We start from the raw sequence: 22,863 nt of genomic DNA on the forward strand, positions 1-22,863 counted from the left end.
AATAGATGAGTTCTATGTGATCTTTATATGGTTTACTAGATTTTTCACTCCCAGGGTGCATGATCAAAAATTCTCTTAATTATCACTAGAGGTCACAACAAAACATTCATTACAATATCCTCAACAGTTGATAGCTACAAGTTCAGCTTTTTTTTCAACCTCAATAAAATACTTTGCCAAGCAATACTGTCGACGTACCAACTCTAGAGCACTTTTCAACACTCATATTACACCAGCTGTAGTGCACGATCACTTACTTAACTAATAATTTTACTTATTACAAATTACTAATCATTGTATTATACTCACGTATAGGTTTACATATGTGACCAGATTTGCAAAAAGGGGTCTTCCACACACATCCAATTTATGACCTTTGACAATTCATAACTTGAGATTGGAAAAGTCATTGACTTGAAATTTAGTCAGAAGTGAGTACCAACATAGGTTAATGGATGGAGAAAATTTCAGGTTTGTATCTTTTTTGAACAGTAAGTTATGGTCTTCCAAGTTCATAGAATTGGATGTGCGTGGAAGACCCCTTTTCACAAATCTGGTCACATAATAATGCCTCATGTATGTATAGGCATAGGGGGCAGGGCTGAGTAAATTAAATTCCTGGCTTCATTACTAAGCTGGGATATAGCATGGTAGTTGCAAGTATTACAACCATAATTTGCTATATAATAATTATATTTTGGCTTGATTTCCTCCTTCTATGATAAAAATCTATGTGATATGGCAAGGTGGTTGTGATTTGAATATAGGGAATGTTCTTTGGAAAGTACCCACATATTTTGTGGTCAGTATTAAAAGAGCCAAAACCACCTGATATGTGGTTTTTAAGTTTTCTATTTCAACATAATCATATACTTGTAGACCATAATGATCTCACTTTGGAAGTGTCACTTCTATAATGGTTTTATTTTTATGTGACGCAGTCCTAATAATAATAATCTACAAGTACACAAAAAAAATTTGGAAATTTCAACTATCATAATGGAAATGCACCATAGGGAAATAACACTTCTGAGAGAGAACCATCATTATTAAATGAGGAAACATGTAAATACATTACAATATGATGAGCCCTCGATCTCGTGCGACCACAGCCAGACTCTTAAAAGAGATCTGTGTGAGCACGGCAAGGTTAAACAAACAAACAAACAAAAAAATGACCCCTAAACCTACATACAAAAATAGAAATTTGTTACATTATTACACATAAACTACGCTGTCCACTCACTGCAATTCCTGGTCCAGAAAATTTTCTATCTTTTATTGTATTTATCTGCTATTGTACTGTTTTATTTGTTGTTTTTGTATTTGTGTATTGTCCTTGTATCTTGTACTGTTTTGTCCTTTTGGGGAGCACGTTTGCAGGCTCAGCCTTTTGTGCAACCCTTGTCATTTGACTAAAATTGATAATAATAATAATTGAGCAGATTGAGTCAGCTATTCCCACATACTATTTCGTTACTAATGACAACCAACAAGAACCCACAATCGATCCTTAAATTCGTTTTATCTTTCTTGGGGTACGTTTGATCATAGATATACTATAGATATACTAGTTTAGTATATCTATGGTTTGATTAACTGCTGGAAGCGCCACCGATAACTTGTACAGCAATGGTAAGCTGTAAGCTTCAATTTGAGAAAGCATTCTGTTCCGTAGTTTAGTCCATCATTCCGTTCCGTTCCGTAGAATAGACCCCACCTATAAATCCACTTTACGTAATGCGGGGATTTCGGTGGTGACGGCAGATTCCCCTTCCAAAAGAAACTATGACCGCTATGTGTAGTCCTTTTCCATAAAAAGCATCAAGTCTATTAAATTATTTAGAATATGAACTGGAGTTGAATATTGCCGGTCAGTAATGATACTCTCTGGTGGAGTGGAAAGGGTGCTCACAATCTGATATAGAAATATGTCGGAAGCAGCTGCAAAAGCGGACGAAGAAGATTCATCGTCACTTACATTAAGTGTACCTACACAGGCTACTGATAGTGTAACCTTCACGGCTGTAATCCGCACACAGTCGCATTCTCCAGAGCGTCCTGCTGCTTTCTCCGATCATGTCATCACGGATGCAGGTCACGTAGCTACTGGTTTGTCTGAATTCACACCTCAAAGTCAGCAACTTGGTCCTCCTCAGAGTCCTTTGGGTGATTCACGTTTAGATACCCACTCTACTGTGACGGCCGAGGTACTTGAATGTACAGATATTATAACAGTACGACATCAGTGTTATAGATAGCTAGCTATCTCAGTGATAGCTATCTAACCGGGGGGTCCTTCACATACAAAATCCATCTTCGAAATGTGGAAATTTGCCAACCCAAATTTCTAATTTCTGGATAAATTTCTACCAAATTTCCGAAGTTTTGTCTTGGAAATTCTTGAGTGCTACGAAGTTGTAGCTTGAGTTGTAGTACATTCTGTGCCTTAGGCTACTGTATTATGGTTTCAGTATGGCCGGTTCACGCCGAGCCTAACGACTGATGATTCACTAGCGGTCTGGTAAGCCGTCGTGACTCCATATATGTTTGGGGTGAGGTAGGAATTTGAATAAAACACTCACCAGTAATCCATGGCACACCAAAACGACTTACACTGTGGCCTTTGCACTGTGGGAATCGAATCAGCTCGAAAGTATACAACAAATTTACGAAGCAGATTACGGACAAATGTTAGTGCGTATAGCTAATCTAGATGGCACTCAACTTGATGGCACTATACGTCTTCTATTGATAGTGACCCCTCTTCCTTGCATCTGGCCTCGTGTATATATACACACATAAATCCATGCAATGTAACTTACACTAATGAAATAATCAAATTCAATGCCAAACATTATAACATTTTTAATCGTACGGATTTATGTATTTAAAATTTCAGTTGATATTTCTGAATTCCCAACAAAAATTTCCACATTTCTAATAAAATTTCCAAATTTCCATGGTCATCGACGACATTTCTGGAAGTGAAGGACCCCTCGTATCTAACACTGATGTTGTACTCATCAGTATTAGTCTCGCACCGCCCGCCCCTATATCCTATTCTTTGTATAGGGGCGGGCGGCGCGAGACTACATCAGTATCAAACACACTTATACTACTTATACTAGCTGTAGTGTAGAAGAACGAGGAGATGAGTTCAAAACGTGCTAAAACTGACGGCTTGGAAAAGGAATTTTCCTACAGACAGCACACCTCCAAAACTCTGGCGAATTTTGGTGCTAGCCTACCTGCCTACCAGGGTGGGCTTGTTATTGCAGCTTGAAATGGTGGTCGTGTACTGCCTCTAGCTTTGTGACTGTGGTCAGTCAGTCAGGCAGGCAGGTAATCAGACAGGTGCATGTGCCCGATGACTGCTTTACCTTTTGTCTTCACTACCCCTGTAACAAGAATGGAATTCTTCTATTATGATTAAGCCGTCTTGCTCTTAATGATCAGAGCACACCCAGCTGAAATAATCTACTTTTTGCTGTAGAAAACTAGACATAGCAAACCATGCCCTATTGCACAACTCACTTGAGACAATCATGGAGACTGAGATAGTAGTCACAGTCACATGTTTATAACATAGCTATGCTAAAGCAAAGAGTCGACACACTAGTGCTATTAATTTAAAATGAACTAGGGTTCCAGTGATAAAAATAATGAACAAGATATGTGAATAATGGTAGCTATTACAACATAGCTATGTGGGAAAATCCCTACTTTGGCATTGAACACATGGTTTAGTGTGTACAAGTTGAGCTGAATCCTGAAAAACAGCTAAAAGTGAATTTTTTTCTCAACAGAATTAACATTTCAGCCAACCAGATGATTAGTGGTGACAGCAAAGGTGTCAACAACAGACATGTACGGTTTGGCTCCATTGCAAGTTCGGGAAAAGAATGTAATGGACACTGTACTCATATGGCTTCTCCATAAGAAATGTATTGTGAAAATTTTGATTGGCCATAAATATTATGTCAGACATTTGAACGAAAGATTTCAAAATTTTTTAGTGGGTCAAGTAGTACTACAAATGAGCCAAATTTCAAGATCATGTGTAATTGCATCCATGAGTTATTAAATGTTTTTGAGAATTCAGCTCAATGCGTAATACTATAGTATCATGCCAATGTAGGGATTTTCCCACATAGCTGTATTATAATAGCTGCCATCAAACACATACTGTTTTTATCACTGGAACCCTACTCCATAATAATTTTAATTGCACTACTTTTTGTCACATTATATCATGGCATTCAAGGCCACTCTGGGTTTAACTAGTCCATTGCTTGGGCAATATCTAGATTAGGGATCAAAGAATAAAAAAAGTAGTGAAACAAAGGAAAAAGTAGTGAACAAGACAGGTTTCCCATACCTGCAGATATACTGATGGACATTTAATCCCTAATAAGTTTAAACCATGACTGATTAGGAATTAAATGTCTAATCTATCAAGACACACGGTAGTGTGTCGTGCGGCCCAAGAAGCCGGCGCGTAACACCCGTGAGTATATTGACAGGAAGAAAGAAAACGCAATTTTCGCACCTCCGTAGCTCTGTGCTGCCTTGATGAAACAAGACGATTTTTGCTGTGGACACTCCCTCCACCTTCAGTACTTCACATTCCAAATTTGAGCGAAATCGCTTCAAGCGTTCCCAAGATATGCGAATTCAAAAATTGGCTTAGTTTCTTTGTTTTTTTTCTTATTTTTCTTCCTCTTTTCACACACTTACAAAAACTGCTATAAAACGCGAACGCCATATCCGATCGCCTTGAAATTTGGCACACAGAAGGGGGTATAAAGGCACATCTCTGTACCAACTTTGGCTGGAATACGATAAACAGGCAAAGAGTTATGAGCGATTATTCACGAAAAATAACACCAATATGTTGTCACGCCTACAGGGTAAACCGCGTATGGGAAGAAGCTGAAAATCGGTGGGTGAATAGGTTAACTATTGAACCTCAAACCTTTTGTGGTTTGAAAGAAATCGAGCTAAAAACCAGGAAGATACAACGAAAAAACCAACAGTGTGTAATAATTACGCAATCTGATTAGCTAATAAAAAACGACTGCTTGCCACGCCTACCAGGTAAACCGCTCGGGGTAATGCTTTGAAAATCGCTGTATAGAAGGAGTAATCATCTTAGAAAGGCTCTTCAATGGTGTAGAAGAATCAGACTTAAAGCCACGGAGTTATAACACAAAATCCAACTTGGTGTATCAAGTGCGAGATCGAGATACTCTACTAGAGCAGTCATCCTAACAGAGCAGTCATCCTAATAAAGCAGTCACCTGAAGAGAATTCAAGAGATCAGTGTAGAGACGTATAACTGAAACACTATATAGGTATTGTATGCTAGGCACTAGTTAGAATATATTGTTGTAAGATCACGTGAGTGTAGTATTGTCAGTACGCGTGACGTGAAATTGTATCCTTCTCCCCTACGCCAATCGCTTGTCGCAGTGGACGAGATTCATCACAGTCAACTCCGCCCATCCGTATATGCTGGTGCAGTGACCAGGGATTTTTATTTGCTGCCATATTTCTAACTGCTCACCCAGACGTTGTGGTACCGTCCGTGGCATTCGAACGGTACCTTCGAAGGCAAGCGAAATCCCTGTTAGTCCACTTGTTTGTTTGTTCTGTTTCGTAGGAAGAGATGGAAGATTTCAAGCACCTGTGCGACTCCCGCAAGGGCTATCGACTTCACATGAAAAAACTCGTTGCAAAGGCAAACGACATTGTCGAACATCACCGTAACAATGATAAGGAACTAGATCTGATCACCATAACTGATTTACGTGATCAATTGCAACGCAAGGACACAATCATATCGGAACTCAACTCTCAGATATCAAAGCTAATTACAGACGAAGAACAGCTTGTGGAAGAAATTTGTGAAACAGAAGAGGTAAAAGAGCTTCTCTCCACCTCTATCACTAGACTTGCACACATTAGTGAGACACTATCAAAGCAACCAGTCCACAGTGTAGCTGAATCCCACACAGAAACTGACAAAGATACTCAGTCATCAGCCAGTGCAACTGATACAACACAATCCAACACAGCTACTGCAGGTGAACAACCACCTCATGCAAATTCAATGGCCATTCCCAACTCAGGTTTTCAGAGTATTACTCACCTCCCTAAATTAAGCATACCATTGTTTTCCGGTAATACCTTCCAGTGGCAATCGTTCTGGGACTGTTTCGAGGCTGCAGTAGACCACAACACATCCATCACAGGGGTACAAAAGCTCAATTACTTGTGGGCACAGCTCCAAGGAAGTGCTTTAAAAGTTATCACTGGACTTCCACTAACCAACCCCAACTATGACCATGCTGTACAACTCCTCAAGAAGAGATATGGAAAGCCAGATAAGCTCATCGAAGCTCATATGCAAGCACTAGTGGAGCTAAACAATCCTAACAACACACTGTCCTCACTACAATTATTTCATGACTGTTGAAGGACACGTCCGAAGCCTGCAATCACTAGGTACCAGTCATGAACAGTATGAGTCATGCTTGTCCCCATCATCCTAAGAAAGCTACCTGCAGATGTCTGCAGAAACCTAGCAAGATCCCATGGCACAAACCAGTGGACCCTGAGTGAGCTGCAGGGTGAAATCCTTAATGAATTACACATCCTTGAGACAGGCATAGATCACACTAACAATCCCAGCAACTCTCACATACCCACTGCAGCCTTCCTGACTGGTGCAAGCCGGAAATCAACTCAGAAGCTTTCAGAGCAACAGAGACGACCCTCCTGTGTCTATTGTGGCGACCCACATGCATCCAACAATTGCAAATCCGTCATAGATCAGCAGAAGCGAATGGACATCATCAAGCGAGATAAGTTATGTTTCAACTGCTTGGGCCACCACAAGCTTTCCCAGTGCAAATCACGATATCGTTGCCGCCACTGCAATCGCCGTCATCATACCAGTTTGTGCAACAGTGCGATACAGACAGATGGTTCCACTGTCCCCACGGACTCTACTACACAAGGAAATACCAATCCCCAAGCAATGTCTGACACAGCTTCTCTCACAACTCTCACCTCCAATAAGACCAAAACAGCCAAGAATTCAACATGTTTATTAAAACAGCAGTTGCCACAATCACGTCCATCAAGTCAGAAGCTGAAGCCTATATTTTATTTGATGAGGGCTCCCAACGATCCTTCCTCACTCAGGAGCTAGCAGATACTCTGTCACTCCAATCACACCACCAGGAAAACATATGCTTGTCCTCGTTCGGCTCCACACACCCCCTCACTAAGAAGATGAAAGCTGCTAACATTCATATCAAGACTAGAGATGGAAACCTTCTACCACTTTCAGTGCTCATTGTGCCAACCATTGCTGCTCCTCTGCGGAACACTGCACAGACAGAAGTCACCAAGCTACCATACCTGAGTAGCCTACCATTAGCCCATCCTGTCATAAGTAATGATAGCTTCAAGATCTCACTACTGATCGGCACTGATCACTATTGGGACATAGTAGAAGATCACATTGTACGTGGACATGGGCCAACAGCCATGAGTTCCAAACTGGGTTACCTACTTTCCGGTCCCCTGCCAATTGACAAGACCACCGTACCTATATAGTGTTTCAGTTATACGTCTCTACAATCAGTTAGAAACAAGTAACCTGTATAGAGATCAGCTACAAACAAGTCACCCTGTAGAAAGATCAGCCACAAACAATTCACCCTGTAGAGAGATCAGCTAGAAGAAGTTACCTTGTAGGGAATTCATGCAACTATAGAAAGAGATGATTCAGCTAGAAGAAATCACCTTGTAGAGTTCAGCTACAAAGAAACCACAATGTAGAGAGTTCAGCTACAAACAAATCGCCCTGTGGAGAGATCAGCTAGAAGAAGTTACCTTGTAGAGAGTTCAGCTACAAAGAAACCATCATGTAGAGAGTTCAGCTGCAAACAAATCACCTGTAGAGAGTTCAGCTACAAACAAATCTCCCTGTAGAGAAATCAGCTAGGAGAAGTTTCCTTGTAGAGAGTTCAGTTACAAAGAAACCATCATGTAGAGAATTCATTTACAAACTAGTGACCCTGTAGAGACATCAGCTAGAAGAAGTTACCTTGTAAAGAGTTCAGCTACATAGAAATCATTCTGTAAAGAGCTCAGCTGCAAACAAATCACCTGTACAGAATTCAGCTACAAGCAAATCACCCTGTAGAAAGATCAGCTAGAAGAAGTCACCTTGTAGAGAGCTCAGCTACAAAGAAACCACCATGTAGGGAGTTCAGCTAGAAGAAGTTACCTTGTGGAGAGTTCAGCTACAAAGAAACCATCATGAAGAGAGTTCAGCTGCAAACAAATCTCCCTGTAGAGAGTTCAGTTAGAAGAAGTTACCTTGTAGAGAGTTCAGCTACAAAGAAACCATCATGAAGAGAGTTCAGCTACAAACAAATCACCCTGTAGAGAGATCAGCTAGAAGAAGTCACCTTGTAGAGAGTTCAGCTACAAAGAAACCACCATGTAGGGAGTTCAGCTAGAAGAAGTTACCTTGTAGAGAGTTCAGCTACAAAGAAACCATCATGAAGAGAGTTCAGCTACAAACAAATCTCCCTGTAGAGAGTTCAGTTAGAAGAAGTTACCTTGTAGAGAGTTCAGCTACAAAGAAACCATTCTGTAAAGAGCTCAGCTGCAAACAAATCACCTGTATAGAATTCAGCTACAAACAAATCACCCTGTAGAGAGATCAGTTAGAAGAAATTACCTTGTAGAGAGTTCAGCTACAGTAAAAAGAAACCACCATGTAGAGAGTTCAGCTGCAAACAAATCTCCCTGTAGAGAGTTCAGTTAGAAGAAGTTACCTTGTAGAGAGTTCAGCTACAAAGAAACCATCATGAAGAGAGTTCAGCTACAAACAAATCACCCTGTAGAGAGATCAGCTAGAAGAAGTCACCTTGTAGAGAGTTCAGCTACAAAGAAACCACCATATAGAGAGTTCAGCTGCAAACAAATCACCCTGTAGAAAAATCAGCTACAAACAAATCACCCTGTAGAAAGATCAGCTAGAAGAAGTCACCTTGTAGAGAGTTCAGCTACAAAGAAACCACCATGTAGGGAGTTTAGCTAGAAGAAGTTACCTTGTAGAGAGTTCAGCTACAAAGAAACCATCATGAAGAGAGTTCAGCTGCAAACAAATCTCCCTGTAGAGAGTTCAGTTAGAAGAAGTTACCTTGTAGAGAGTTCAGCTACAAAGAAACCATTCTGTAAAGAGCTCAGCTGCAAACAAATCACCTGTATAAAATTCAGCTACAAACAAATCACCCTGTAGAGAGATCAGCTAGACGAAATTACCTTGTAGAGAGTTCAGCTACAATAAAAAGAAACCACCATGTAGAGAGTTCAGCTGCAAAGAAATCACCCTGTAGAAAATTCTGCCACAAACAAATTGCCCTGTAGAAAGATCAGTTAGAAGAAGTTATCTTGTAGAGAGTTCAGCTACAAAGAAACCACCATGTAGAGAGTTCAGCTAGAAGAAATTACCTTGTAGAGAGTTCAGCTACAAAGAAACCATCATCTAGATAGTTCAGCTGCAAACAAATCACCTTTAGAGAGTTCAGCTACTAACAAATCTCCCTGTAGAGAGATCAGTTAGAAGAAGTTACCTTGTAGAGAGTTCAGCTACAAAGAAACCATTCTGTAAAGAGCTCAGCAGCAAAATAATCACCTGTACAGAATCCAGCTACAAATAAATCACCCTGTAGAGAGAACAGGTAGAAGAAGTTACCTTGTTGATAGTTCAGCTACAAACAAATCACCCTGTAGAGAGATCAGCTAGAAGAAGTTACCTTGAAGAGTGTTCAGTTACACAGAAACCACCATGGACAGTTCTGTAATAAATATATGTATTATATATATAATTCGTACATTTACTGATAAAATCAGAAATATTTAAGGTACATCTGCTTCATCTTTTCTTCTTCCTGTGGTAAAGAAAAAAAGATAGGTTAAAAAGTCCCAAAGCAGGCCATAGGCCGGCTTTGGGGTATACAAATACAAAAAGAAGTGAAATCTAATCCAAAACAGCCAAGCTGTATAAAAAGAGTGCGGCCCTCAAAAAAGGCTACGGTGAAAAAAGATGTGAAATCCAAGGTGGCGGCCAAGAAATGGCTCTGATGGTAGGTTAATGGTAAAAATTCTAATAACGACAATTCAGGTGAATTTTGTGCCAATTGACCAAGCGGCACCAAAATTCACCTGAATTGTTGTTATTAAAATTTTTACCATTAACCTACCATCACAGCCATTTCTTGGCCGCCACCTTGGATTTCACATCTTTTTTCACCATAGCCTTTTTGAGGGCTGCACACTTTTTTTACAGCTTGGCTGTTTTGGATTAGATTAGTATATCTGCAACCTCTCTTTGTGTCTCTGCAGGTATAGTCAACCTCTCTTGCCCACCTTAAGGCTGGCCTCACTACTTTTTATTCTTTGATTAACTTGACTTGTTTGTTTACTGTTTTAATATTTTTATAACATAGTTATGACTATAATGAACCCACACAGTACCGCATTAAATGGCACCAGGCATACCATATAAAATTAATTTTGCATTCGAACATGTGCCCCAACAATCAATTATACTGAAATGTGCAGTAGCCATTATGCTTTGTCTTCAGCTGTGTTCTGCTCATTATACAGTGATAGGGCTCCAGAAACACACCCTCCTTTGAAATTTAGATTTCTAAAATTTCAGCAGGAACCCAACACACACTGAGTTTGGCAGTGCAGCAGCTAATAGTAGCAGCATGCAATTTACAGTAGCATATAAAAGTTACATCCATGTAATTCTCAGGAAAGGATCCACAGATGGGACATAAAGTCATAAACCCTCTTGAGTGTTTTTAAAGTCAAGGTACTATAGAGCAGTCAAGTGTACTCTAATAAATCATTCATATAAATAGCCTTGCTTAACAGATTTATTAATGTGAGAAGTAACTGGAAATGATGTAGAGTGCTGAAGTTTAAGGGCTTTTCATTGAGGAAGGAGTATTTCTATACTTTGTAGCATTATAAATGTCTGCCACTCTATTTTAAATTATCAATGTCTTGTCAATACTCAATCATACTACTTGCATACCTTGTACATTGCATATATTCATGTGACACTTCTTCAATTACTTTATATAGCTGGATCAGATAATATCAAGTTTCAATCAGGAAAACCAGTAAGTGTTCATATTCGTTACTCCTGTATAATTAACCTGCATGAATAAGCTACCTCAGTAAACCGTACAGTTACAATAGTTTGATACCAGCCCTTCATTTCCTTCCATTTCTATGTACTGGCTTCTTTTAACATAAAATATTTGCCCACTTCATGACTTGCATGGGAGTGGACAGACATATTTAAAACATGTAAACGCAAACACACACACACACACACATGTGTTTCAGAAAACAATTTCAGGAAGTCAAGTACATAGCAACTATCAGCCAGCCTGAAACCACCTCTGAGCACACGCTTGGCCTTGGATAAAAATGACATATTAAGGCAAGCCCCTTCACCACCTATATAGGTTGTTTTTGGAGCTTGTAAATGCAACAACGACACAATACAATAGATCAATCTGTGAGTAAGATCTTCAAAAATATCTGAAGATGTGATATTATAAGTGAAAATTGAATTTTTTGCCAAGAACTTACATGGCATTTATTTTAGTTTCTTTATTTTAGCTTTCAGGTTACCATTCATGCCCTTATTCCATCTTTGATGTGGAATTGGCAAAACTATTCTCATCTACAACTATGGCACAGAGGCAATCAGAAAGTTAACTCTTGGATACAAATTCCACTTCATGATGCAACATACCAGCAGTATGTGTTGCTAGTCTGTGGTGAATGTTAATATTCATTGTGTACATTTACAGTAATGATAAATGCAATGCTGTTGAGGTAACAATGACTGTGAATCTTCCACTAGATTTCCTGGGCAGGAAAATTTCATACACCTATGCTGTTAATTATCATCAAAAGTCTCCAGGTGTTTGGGAACATCTGTATGATTTTCCAGGAAATTTCCATTTCAGCCGTTGTTTGGATTTTAGTGCTCAACATTCTACAAATACAAAACCAAGTTAGTTAAATGATATTCATGCAGTAGGTCAGGGTGGATCCAGGGGGTTCAAAGAGTTCCATGGAACACCCTGTTTTGGAACATTATTTGATGAACTGCTAACAAGTTTTTCTTACATTTAGTATAAAATCAGTTTACCAGTCAAAGAAGCACTTAATACTTATTGCAAATGCTTATAGTGGAAAAACACTTATTTTACCTCACTTCACTGCAAAATCACTCAAAACTGCTATCCCAGCACCTTCATATGAACACCTCTAATGTTTTGCTGTTTTGAAGTTAGGTATATACATCTAAAGGCTTCAGTTGCATTTCTAAATGTCTACTGGTAAGATTTAACAGTGAAACATTAGTCAAGAGTGATTATTTGCTATGAAATATTACTACCATGTAGCTATAGACTGGAACTACAATAAACCATGTTCCAAAGTAGAATCTCCTTTCCCCTTAGTATTTAACAGATTGACATACTCATCTAAGCATTTGCAAAAGTGATGATAAGTAATGAAGGAAATAGTTATCTCTGATAGATTTCTGTTATGCGAGGTTACCTTTAGTCACAGTTTACCAAATATTTTATAGTCAATTTATCATACATTACAATAGTACTGTATAGTGGGGGACCACAAAGGAGTAGGTGTGGCCCACGAAATAACATCACCCAAAAGCAGCCTCAATTTTCCCTGATGACGATGAGGCAGTATTGGATAGGTAAAACCAAGTCCAAACAAGCTTTCAGATAGACCCGAAACACTTTCAACAAGTTGCTACGGAATTTTAAAAACATTATTTAATGGAATTTTCTAGTGACTGACTGACTGACTGATGCCTTCAGGCAAGCGTAACTTGATAACGGCTAAGACTACGGGCTTGATTTTTTCACTGTTCGACATCGCTTCGGCCCGAGTGGTACCTTTTGGCATACCACAGTATGTACAATGCATTCTTCATGGACTTACCAGTGTCCTCCTTTGTGTCTCATTCATCTTTGCTGACAATGAAAAGTGTCAATTTGGTGGTAGCATGTGATGGCTTCCCTTTGTAATGGAAATCATCTGCATTTTTCACAGTGGCTATTTTGATTTCAGAGGTGCTTTTCAAACAGTTCTTGATTCATACTGTTGCATAATGGGTTGAACATAGCCGACAATGAAGCGTAGTGGATACTTCACTTTTCAGATGATAATTGATATAACTGAGGTGCGCAGCACCATTTCTTTCTTTCAGTATGCGTGGATTGCAGAGGTGCTTTTTGAACAGTTCTTGGTTCAAAATGCTGTGTAACGAGTTGAGCATAGCTGACAATGAAGCATAATGGATGTTTCACTTTTCAGACAATAATTGATATAGCTGGGGTGCGTGGTGGCATTTCAGATGTAGTATATGTGGGTTCACCAGTCATAATAATTATGTTAACAAACAAGTACACCAGCACGGTAGGGATATAACACTTCTTACTTCTTATTGTTTTACTGTGATTTAATATCATGCACTACTCCAGCTTGTTTCAGTACTTTTTATCGATGTGCTATGGTCCCTACTCTAGTTGAAAATTTCACATTTTTTGTGGAGGTGTACCAATATGGGTTTTTGGCATGTACTGATATCCGATATTGATGCAACCAAAAGAAGCCGATAACCGATAGTCGATCCGATATTTGCATTAATATTTTAAGCAAACAAAAGTGTACAACATGTGCATGTATTCATTGCTATACTCTGCCTGTGGTGGTATACAGCTTGGGTTTCTATTGTGTTTCTATTGTGCAATCCAGACAATTAGGTACCCACAAACATTTTTATGTATACTCCCATGAAGCCTTAAATGGATATTTCTGCATTACTCCGCGCATTCTAATGGTCTGTGAGAAAGCTGGCAAGTTTCCGTTATCCTGTGATCCTTCTTTTATTACAAAGGTACTCTATAACTGCTTCATTTGAAAGACTGTGATAAGCTTTCCAGCAACTAACTAGAATCGTGTGTATTTATATGGCTTCTCGTAGTGTAGCGCTTGTTGCAGAGTGAACAATAAGCCAGAGCCACATGGATAACGTAGAAAACCAATGTATAATCCGTTTATGTACAAACTATTGCTACTGTATAAATATTGGTAGCGATATCGGTCATCCTGCTGTTCTGTACCGATACCAATATTGGTAAAAAAATACCATACCGGTGGCCGATATTGTAGCCGATCCGATTATCGGTACACCTCTAATTTTTTGTGTACTTGTTATACACAAGTACTATTATGTTAATTAAAGTGTTGTGCAGATTAATGGGAGAGTAGCTAGCACTGCAGAAAAATCGTGCACTTTGTGAAGCATGAAACACATAGTCACTACACCTGATTACATGAAATTTGAGAGATGGAGCCATCACAAATTTGACCCATGCAGCATTTAAATTGTTTAAACTGGTCTAATCAATGTCTTTATCTTAGAAACAAGTTGATACTTAATGCAAGTCCATAGCTTATTTTATTACAAAGTTGCAGCCATTATTCACACAAAATTGAATGTCTATACAATTACTTAGATTACATTCATTGTATACATACATTCCTTGATTTTTAGTTAAATATCAAACATTATTTAGCTAACCATTTAGAATCTGTATAGGGAACCTGTGCAACTAGAGAGATTGAAAAGAAATCCAGGGGTTTGGCATAGGACATATGTACACCCTTCTCTTAATGTGTAGTTCAATGAAGGTCTGTATCATCAGTTTGAATCTAAAATCTGTGGTTGCTTATGGCTTAATTTACTTCTATAATAGCATATGATTTATAAAAGTCTGTAACTAAGTGAAGGCCACATGCTACTATACTTTTAGTGAAGGTTTTAGATTAATTAAATTTATCATCCTTTTAATGATTAGAATAAAGTTGCTTTGGTGAGGTGGCTAGTTTTGATGACTTCTGTAATGAACGCCTCTACAAAACTGTTCAGGAAATGATCGCGATATTTGTGATGCTATGGAGATGAAAGAACTCTATACATTGAGGCACCATAGAAACATCAATGTGTTTTTTGACTGTCACCTCATGACCTCTCATACATGAATTCATTATGATCTGTCCTCCATTTTCTTCTCCCTCCGTATCAGTTATGTTGGGTATGGTTTAATGCTAGCTACTCTGCCATAGATGCATACTACAATTCAACTTCTGCACACTTCCATTTACGTATGTAACATTCATATGTCGTTGTCATCAAAGTTAAACAGCTTTACTAGTGCTGCACTACCCCTTTAAGCTTGCATAAATATGTCAGCCTTTTGCAAATCCGGTCACATATCTTTCATTTAACACCCAGTTTGAAAATTTTGAGTGCTTTGTGGGTGATATATGAATAAGGGTCACTATAATGAGCTACAAGAACACCGAAAGTCATATTATGGCTCCACCTACCAAATTAATGTCATCAGGAAAAGTAACCATATGGAAAATCTCTCCTACACATTAGTCCTTCATGAAAATTTGTAGTAAGGAAAGTTTATTTAATTTGTCTTCAACTGATTGTTGTTTAGTTTCAAAGTCATGATTGATAATTGAATTTTATGTAATTATATATGATTGTTATAAATACCCACAATGCACATGTACATATACATGCTCACACATTTACACATGTATTATATTCATATCGATTCTTGCAGAGGAATCATGTCATATTTATGATGGCTTCATATTTCCACCTGAGACCCACCTTGACAGAATTCAGCGGTATGCTAAATCTACAGGAATTCACACTAAAAATTCATGGAGTTATGCAATGAGTGTGTTCTTGCATCAAGTAAAGGTGCTAGAAACAGAAGAAGATAAATTTGACATCTACGCTGTATGTGAAAATGTCATCGAAATTTATCATCATATGAAGCAGAAAAAGTTCATTCCTTCCAAGGGTAAAGATGAATCTCTTGATGAAATTGTACTCACAATTGGAGTTCAAATGGTATGTTGTTTATGTATGTACGTATATATGTATGTATGTATGTATGTATGTATGTATGTATGTATGTATGTATGTATGTATGTATGTATGTATGTATGTATGTATGTATGTATGTATGTATGTATGTATGTATGTATGTATGTATGTATGTATGTATGTATGTATGTACGTATGTATGTATGTAGATGATCAAGTATGAAAAATCAGCCTTTGCGATTTGGCTTTAATCACATGTTTGAACTTCACAAATAAAATCAAATGGCTGCGGGTTCGAGGCCACCCAGGTCCAGTCATGGATTTTTTTTTCACCTTTTCAAACACACTTTCTGTAACAACTTTAAATAGGACCAGGAGTCCTACAGACCTTCAGCACTTGTGCTGTAATGTCTTAATAAATAACATAAATAAATTTAAAAATCAGTTGTGTTTTCCTAAGTTTTTCTTTGAATAACCAGTATAAATCCTTTTAGTGGAAGCTTTAATTCTATGACTACAGGTTGATACTGTAATAATGCTGTCATAGTTGCGGATTCGATACCTTTGTAACCATCAACCAGCGTAATAGTCCCCATACCCCCTTCTTCTTTAAAATGTTTGTCCTCCCCATGTCACTCACCAACCTCATGAAAATGTACAGAAACCATTGACTTTCTATGTAGATACAATGATGATTAATGAATCAATACATAATGAGAGTGATACAGGATCGATTCAAATTTAACTGAATCAATACATCGATGTATTGATTAATCGATATTTAAGCATGCGCACTCGAACCAATTAATGTATTTGCTGAGTTGTTAAATATGGCGTCTGGCAGTGATACATGTGACAGAATAGTTCGAAACCCTACGGGGAAAAGCCACGTGTGGAAGCATTTTGGGTTTTTCACTAATGAAGAAGGGATTCTGGTAAGAGAGAAAGCTGTTTGTCGATTTTGTTTGGCAAAAGTTTTATATTCTAAGAATACAACTAACCTTTGTACTCATTTGGAACGGCGCCATCGAAATGAATACTCACTATTGTTAAAGGAGGAGGGAGTCAAAGACAAACTTTTAGAACAAGCGCAGCCAACGCTACTGAAGATTTTAGAACGAAGTCAGCCACTACCAAAAGACAGTGAACGATGGCAAAGTTTGGTTGAAGCAGTTGGTAACTTCATTGCGTCTGATATGGAACTGTTGTCCGTGGTGGAGAACGCTGGATTTAAACAATTGATGCACACAGCTGAGCCATGTTTTAAAATTCCATCAACCTTACTAAATTCCATTGCGACCTTACTTTACAAATACGGTGATTCCAGCTATGTATACCCATAAAAGAGAGAAAACTGAGAAATTGTTATCTTCTGTACAGTACTGCAGTGTGACTATGGATATCTGGACAGCTCAGCATAGCACAGAAAGCTATATTAGCCTCACTGTTCACTGTGTCACCTCTTCGTGGGAACTTGCGAGCTACTGTTTATCAACAAAGGAACTACCAGGAGAGCATGCAGCTACTAATATTAACACTGCAATTCAACAGACGTTGAGTGACTGGAACATCAACAATGAAAAATAGTGGCTGTAGTTACCGACAATGCCAAAAATATGATAAATGCAATCAGTGATCTGGATTTGTTCAGCTTACCTTGTATTGGCCACACGCTGCAACTTGGGGTGAAGAAAGCATTTGATGTGCCAAAAGTCCACTCGGCACTTGCTCGAGTTGGAAGACTAGTGGCCCATTTTCATAGGTCACCAAAATCTATGTCAAAATTAAGAGAGAAGCAAAAGCTGTTGGGCTAACCTGAACACCAGTTGATAAATGACTGCATCACAAGATGGGGTAGCACAATCCTCATACGAAATGTTAAAGGTCATCTCCAGTGGAAAGTTTACCTATCAATTTTATTGGTTTGATATGTTTGTATAACTGTACAATGCACAAAAAAACATTTTTAATATTAACATTGTTGTTATTCAGCGAGATAATAAGCCACAAAGTTGCAAAAACGTCACTTCCGAAGTTGTAACCACAGAACTCGTGACGTAACAGCGTGATCCGTAAGAATTGTTGTGATGCGAGTTGGGTTGAAGAGTAAGGTCTGTGACCATAACTTGGAACCGTAGATGGTAAGAATAGGATGTGGCGTTGCTTACCCACTTACAAATTTTTCTCCTCTGTGAAGCGTGATCGAAGTGCGCAAATTGTACAGGTAGTGATCGAGTGTCAGTGAAAATGATGGTCACCGCTCCCACTTTCCGTAAGGAATCTTCCCAGTCTAGAGCATAGAAAGGGACTTTGTGATTACTGTCAAGAGTTGCGTTGCAAAGGCAGTGGCATTGCTCCTATGGCGGAGTATAGACACGGACAAATTAAGGATATGTACTGGTAAGCCATATATTTTATAAGTGTAGCTACCGGTACATTTGTTATCAGTTGTTCTAGTATCGATTCAGGCAATATATGGCCACAGTGCCTTACGTAAAAAACACCCAATTGCAAACGTAACTTGAGAGAGAAAATGTAAGAGATTTCCATTGAGTCTAAATATATCAATCATTATATCATGAAAATTCAGGTATTGTGTCTTTGTCTGGATGCATATACTGGCTTGCTAAATGAGGAGGGGCTTTAGGTAACTGAGGTGGCTTTCTGTGCGACCCTTTATCTTCCTCTGCATTTGTTAAACATAGTTTTATTGCTTTCACCATCAATTCATTTGCATAGTCTGTAATGAGTATGTAACAAACAAGATGAATACTTTGACCAACTTACTGTAAGTTTTCGGCACTGGGACTACTTTGGGTGTGCATTCCCCTTGCTTTGATTTTGGAAAAGTCAGCCGTCTCCGCTTTTTCCCATCTCTTGTGAATGCCTGTGGCCTCTTATAATTTTCATTAAAATGCATTGCAGCAATCAATAACCTGTGATATTTATCACTTCAATTTTACTGTATATATACCATATAGCTACCTGTTCTTTACCTGAAATGCATTCCATGATAACAAAAAGCCATCAGTTTAGGAGCAAAGTGGTTGATTACACTGTGATAGCTCTCAATGCTGCTGGTCTGTTGGCTAGGGGAGAGCTTTTTAATATCATATATTAATTGAGGGTTTCCAATGATATCACTGAGTTTCTCCCATGCTTTAGTACCTGTTATACATGTGCAAGGTTGAGTTTAGTTTAGTTTTATTGTCTTTACCTGGTATAAACCACTTTTTATGCCTATTGCCCAGGTCATTAGTGTGGTAACAGTCTTCATGTTCATCACACAAATCATTCATCAAGGACTTCCAACAAACTGCCATTTCATTACCACTCGGAGCTGATGCTGTACACCAGTACATATGATTGGTTATATATACTTTTTATCCATTCGTTAATAAGCTCGCAGTCCTTGTATTTTGCTCCCTTGTTTAATTTCTTCTTTACCCCTATACATAATAAACTACATACAATTCTCCAGAGCAACTACCTTACCTTTTGACACATGCCACACATCATAGCAATGTTCAATGTCTGGATACTGCTTACTGATAAACTTATTGATTTGCTTATGCCTATCAGTAACCAATGTGCCCACTTGCAAAGACTTAGCATCTAAGAATTTAAGAGCCCTGGATAGTCCCTCTTTCTCCATGTGATTACTAGACGTTACTTGATTACTCTGGGAACATATCCAATCACATATGATATAAAACAGTGTGCAAATTTTATCTGGACTAGTTCCATGTGAATAATTTTGTTACTATCAAAATCAATAAGACTGTAAGAGCCGTACTTTGCTGAGTGTCCAGGGCTGTCAGCTCTCCCATCACCTCCTATAGGCAGGGCAGTACCACGATTTCTGCACTCTGCCAACAGCTTTGTTTGATGGCTTTCCCATACTGAAACCACTGCAGGATAAAGGTAAGCTGTCTGGTGGTTGTAGAAAGTACTGTCAAATACATGCTATTCGCATCTCATTCATTAGTCACAATATTTTTCCAGGAGTACTACCACTGAAGAGAATGGCAGCAGAAAGCATCACATTTCCAGCTGGTGTATCCTCGATCATTGGTTGACTCATCCATATCCTTTTGTGGCCACAATGGGAACAGAGCTGTTTTACACAGATAAATGTTCCCTTGGGTTGTGAGATGGTACCATTGCATATGTTGTGGCATGATGTACATGATGTGAATAGCTCCAATAGTGATGACTTAAAGACTATGTACTTTATCTCATCTAGTGTTGATCCTGGATCCATTTGCTGCTCAATTTCATCACTAAGGTGTGGATGTAATTACTAAAGGTGTGAGACTACTGTTTGCTTACTCTGTTGTGGTATCATCCTGTGTGATATGAAATGATGAGTCTAGATCAGTTTCCTCATGATCACCCATGTCAGTGTCTTCTGGATCAGTGGTAAATGACTCCTCAAGGGCATTTGGTACCTTTGAAAGTTTCTTCAGTGGTGGAGCAGCCAAGAGGTTACATTGTACCCCTATAGAATCCACGCCAGGCAGGTGCGTAACAGTCACAGGACCTAAGATTGATGTGGTTAGGTTTGCTGCGATTGTGTTATATTTTTACATCATTACTTTTGTGTGCAGGTGGCTCAGGAGTTGAGGACAACTGGATCGATGAAGACTGTGAATCTACACTTAACAACTGAGTCGATGAAGACTGTACACTTGACAACTGGGTCAATGAAGGTTGTGCATCTAGACTTGCTTCCAGTTCTTCTGTTGTTGGAGTTGTTGACATAGCTTCATAAACTAGCTATATTTTATTATATTAAAATTAAATTGACATGGTGTGTATAAATTACTACATTACTTGCTTACCGCTTTTCGCTGACACTTTTCAGCAGCTGGTCTAGGTGGTGGAGTACTGGAATGGCAGAAACGTCCGTGCACAGGTCGTGGAAATATTGTTGGGACAGCATCAGGTTTTAATCGCTTCTTTATTGGCAATCCCATTTCTTCGCAATACCGTGATCCTTCAATAGCAAAGCATTCAGGCTCGAAATGCTTAGAACAGAGCAGTGAGGTGGGTGTCGGGCCATCCCAATCCTTTCGCTGGCGTTTCACGGCCCTAGTCCATTTAGATCGAACGCCTTCGTCGCAGGGCCAACCATGAAGGCTATACCCCATTCCGCTGACCGTGTTGCAATCAGCAGCTACACACTTTCTTGGCATTACTGGAGAACAGATGTATACCTAAGAATCGAAGCAAAGAATACTTTACCATAGGTAAAGAGAACATTATTATAAAGCGTTGCACACCCGTGATTTAGATCACGATGTGACGTATAGTGATGCTACTTCCGGAATAAAACCACAACTTCATAGATCGTGAGCTGCTAGCTATATAATGCATGTTATGTTAAAATAATACACACCACTCTTCATTATTATCAATAAGATGTGTTTTAAGCAAAAACAAATTTTCCATTGGAGATGACCTTTAAAGAGGTTCTTAGAGCAACAACAAGCTATTTGTACTATGCTGTTGGAAGATGGAAATAATAGATCACTCGTGCCTTCTACAGATGAAATTGCTACCATGGAGGAATTGGTTAAAATCTTGGAACATTTTTACCAGGCAACAGAAATTTTTAGTGGAGAATTATACCCAACTATTGGTGTGGTATTCCCAATACTAAATGTCTTTTAACAGTGTTACTAGTTACAGACAGCAGTGATAAAGATATTACAAAGAAAATTAAGGAAAAATAAAGCAAGATTTGATAACCAGATACCAAGGTGATGAAATTGAAAATGTACTTCATGTATCCATGTACTTGGATCCCAGATTCAAACAGCTTCCAATGCTTACAGAACGACAAAAAAGGCGGTGCAAAGTGCAGTCAAGGTTGAGCTAACATCTACAATATTACAAGAAAGGGAAGATAACCTAGAGACAGAACAATCAGAAAATCAGTCTGAATCTACCACACGCTCTTGTGCTGAACAATTAGAGGAACCACAACCTAAGCGTACAAAGTTAGAGAAGTTTTTTGATGGTGCTTTTAGACCAAGGGCAGGAGAAAATGGTACTGCTTCAGAGGTTGCTGAAACAGAACTACAAAAGTACAAACTTGAGGAACCAGTTGGTTTAGAAAACAAACAACCTTTATTATGGTGGAAGGAATGCGAGTCATTATACAAATATCTCACCTTACTTGCCAAAAAGTTTTTGTGCATCACAGCCACTAGCGTACCTAGTGAGCGACTATTCAGTGCTGCTGGAAACTTGGTTTTTGAAAAAAGATCTCGTTTAACATCCAACAATATCGACAAACTCATTTTCCTTTTTTGAAAACAAAACTGCATAAACTGTCTAACATGTATATAGTAGTAGTAGTAGTAGTAGTAGTAGTAGTAGTAGTAGTAGTAGTAGTAGTAGTAGTAGTAGTAGTAGTAGTAGTAGTAGTAGTAGTAGTAGTAGTAGTAGTAGTAGTAGTAGTAGTAGTAGTAGTAGTAGTAGTAGTAGTAGTAGTAGTAGTAGTAGTAGTAGTAGTGTGATCACGTTTTCTTTTACATGCTTTTATTATATCATCAACAATTATCTTTAACTAGTGAAGATCATACATAATCATTATAGTGTTCTTTAGTTGATTCTGCTGGAAAAAGCTACTCATCCAATGTCTGCTAAGTTACTATATGAAAACAATAGTAATAAGTAAGCATGTACATAATACAAATATTACAAAAATGAGTGCACTGCAGCAAGTCTACTATATAGGTTACTAGTTGACCTTTGCAGTAGACTTTATCAAACTACATATGTGTATC

At 38.5% G+C, this 22,863-nt stretch overlaps 1 protein-coding gene and 1 long non-coding RNA gene across 4 annotated transcripts in view; both read left to right on the forward strand.

Annotated features, from left to right (window-relative positions):
• The first annotated feature begins 1,804 nt into the window (after positions 1-1,804).
• LOC136251028 (E3 ubiquitin-protein ligase rnf213-alpha-like) overlaps positions 1,805-22,863 on the forward strand; it is a 175,978-nt gene continuing 154,919 nt past the window's right edge. The window contains exons 1-5 of one of the 2 annotated variants that reach the window (XM_066043410.1): positions 1,805-2,210; positions 11,188-11,225; positions 11,734-11,874; positions 11,928-12,133; positions 15,795-16,090. In XM_066043410.1, the coding sequence (XP_065899482.1) occupies positions 1,932-2,210; positions 11,188-11,225; positions 11,734-11,874; positions 11,928-12,133; positions 15,795-16,090 (960 nt within the window). In that variant the 5' untranslated portion in view covers positions 1,805-1,931. The remainder of the gene's footprint in view (positions 2,211-11,187; positions 11,226-11,733; positions 11,875-11,927; positions 12,134-15,794; positions 16,091-22,863) is intronic. The other variant, XM_066043409.1, reaches the window with a different exon arrangement.
• LOC136251034 (uncharacterized) lies at positions 16,172-22,412 on the forward strand. 2 transcript variants are annotated; one of them, XR_010698884.1, is made up of 4 exons: positions 16,172-18,207; positions 18,264-18,466; positions 20,072-20,623; positions 20,677-22,412. It is a non-coding gene; the product is annotated as an uncharacterized lncRNA (long non-coding RNA). The 2 variants fall into 2 exon arrangements; XR_010698883.1 differs by having other exon boundaries at positions 16,199-18,466.

Source organism: Dysidea avara, chromosome 3 (genome assembly GCF_963678975.1).
Source record: "Dysidea avara chromosome 3, odDysAvar1.4, whole genome shotgun sequence".
NCBI classification, from domain to species: Eukaryota; Metazoa; Porifera; class Demospongiae; order Dictyoceratida; family Dysideidae; genus Dysidea; species Dysidea avara.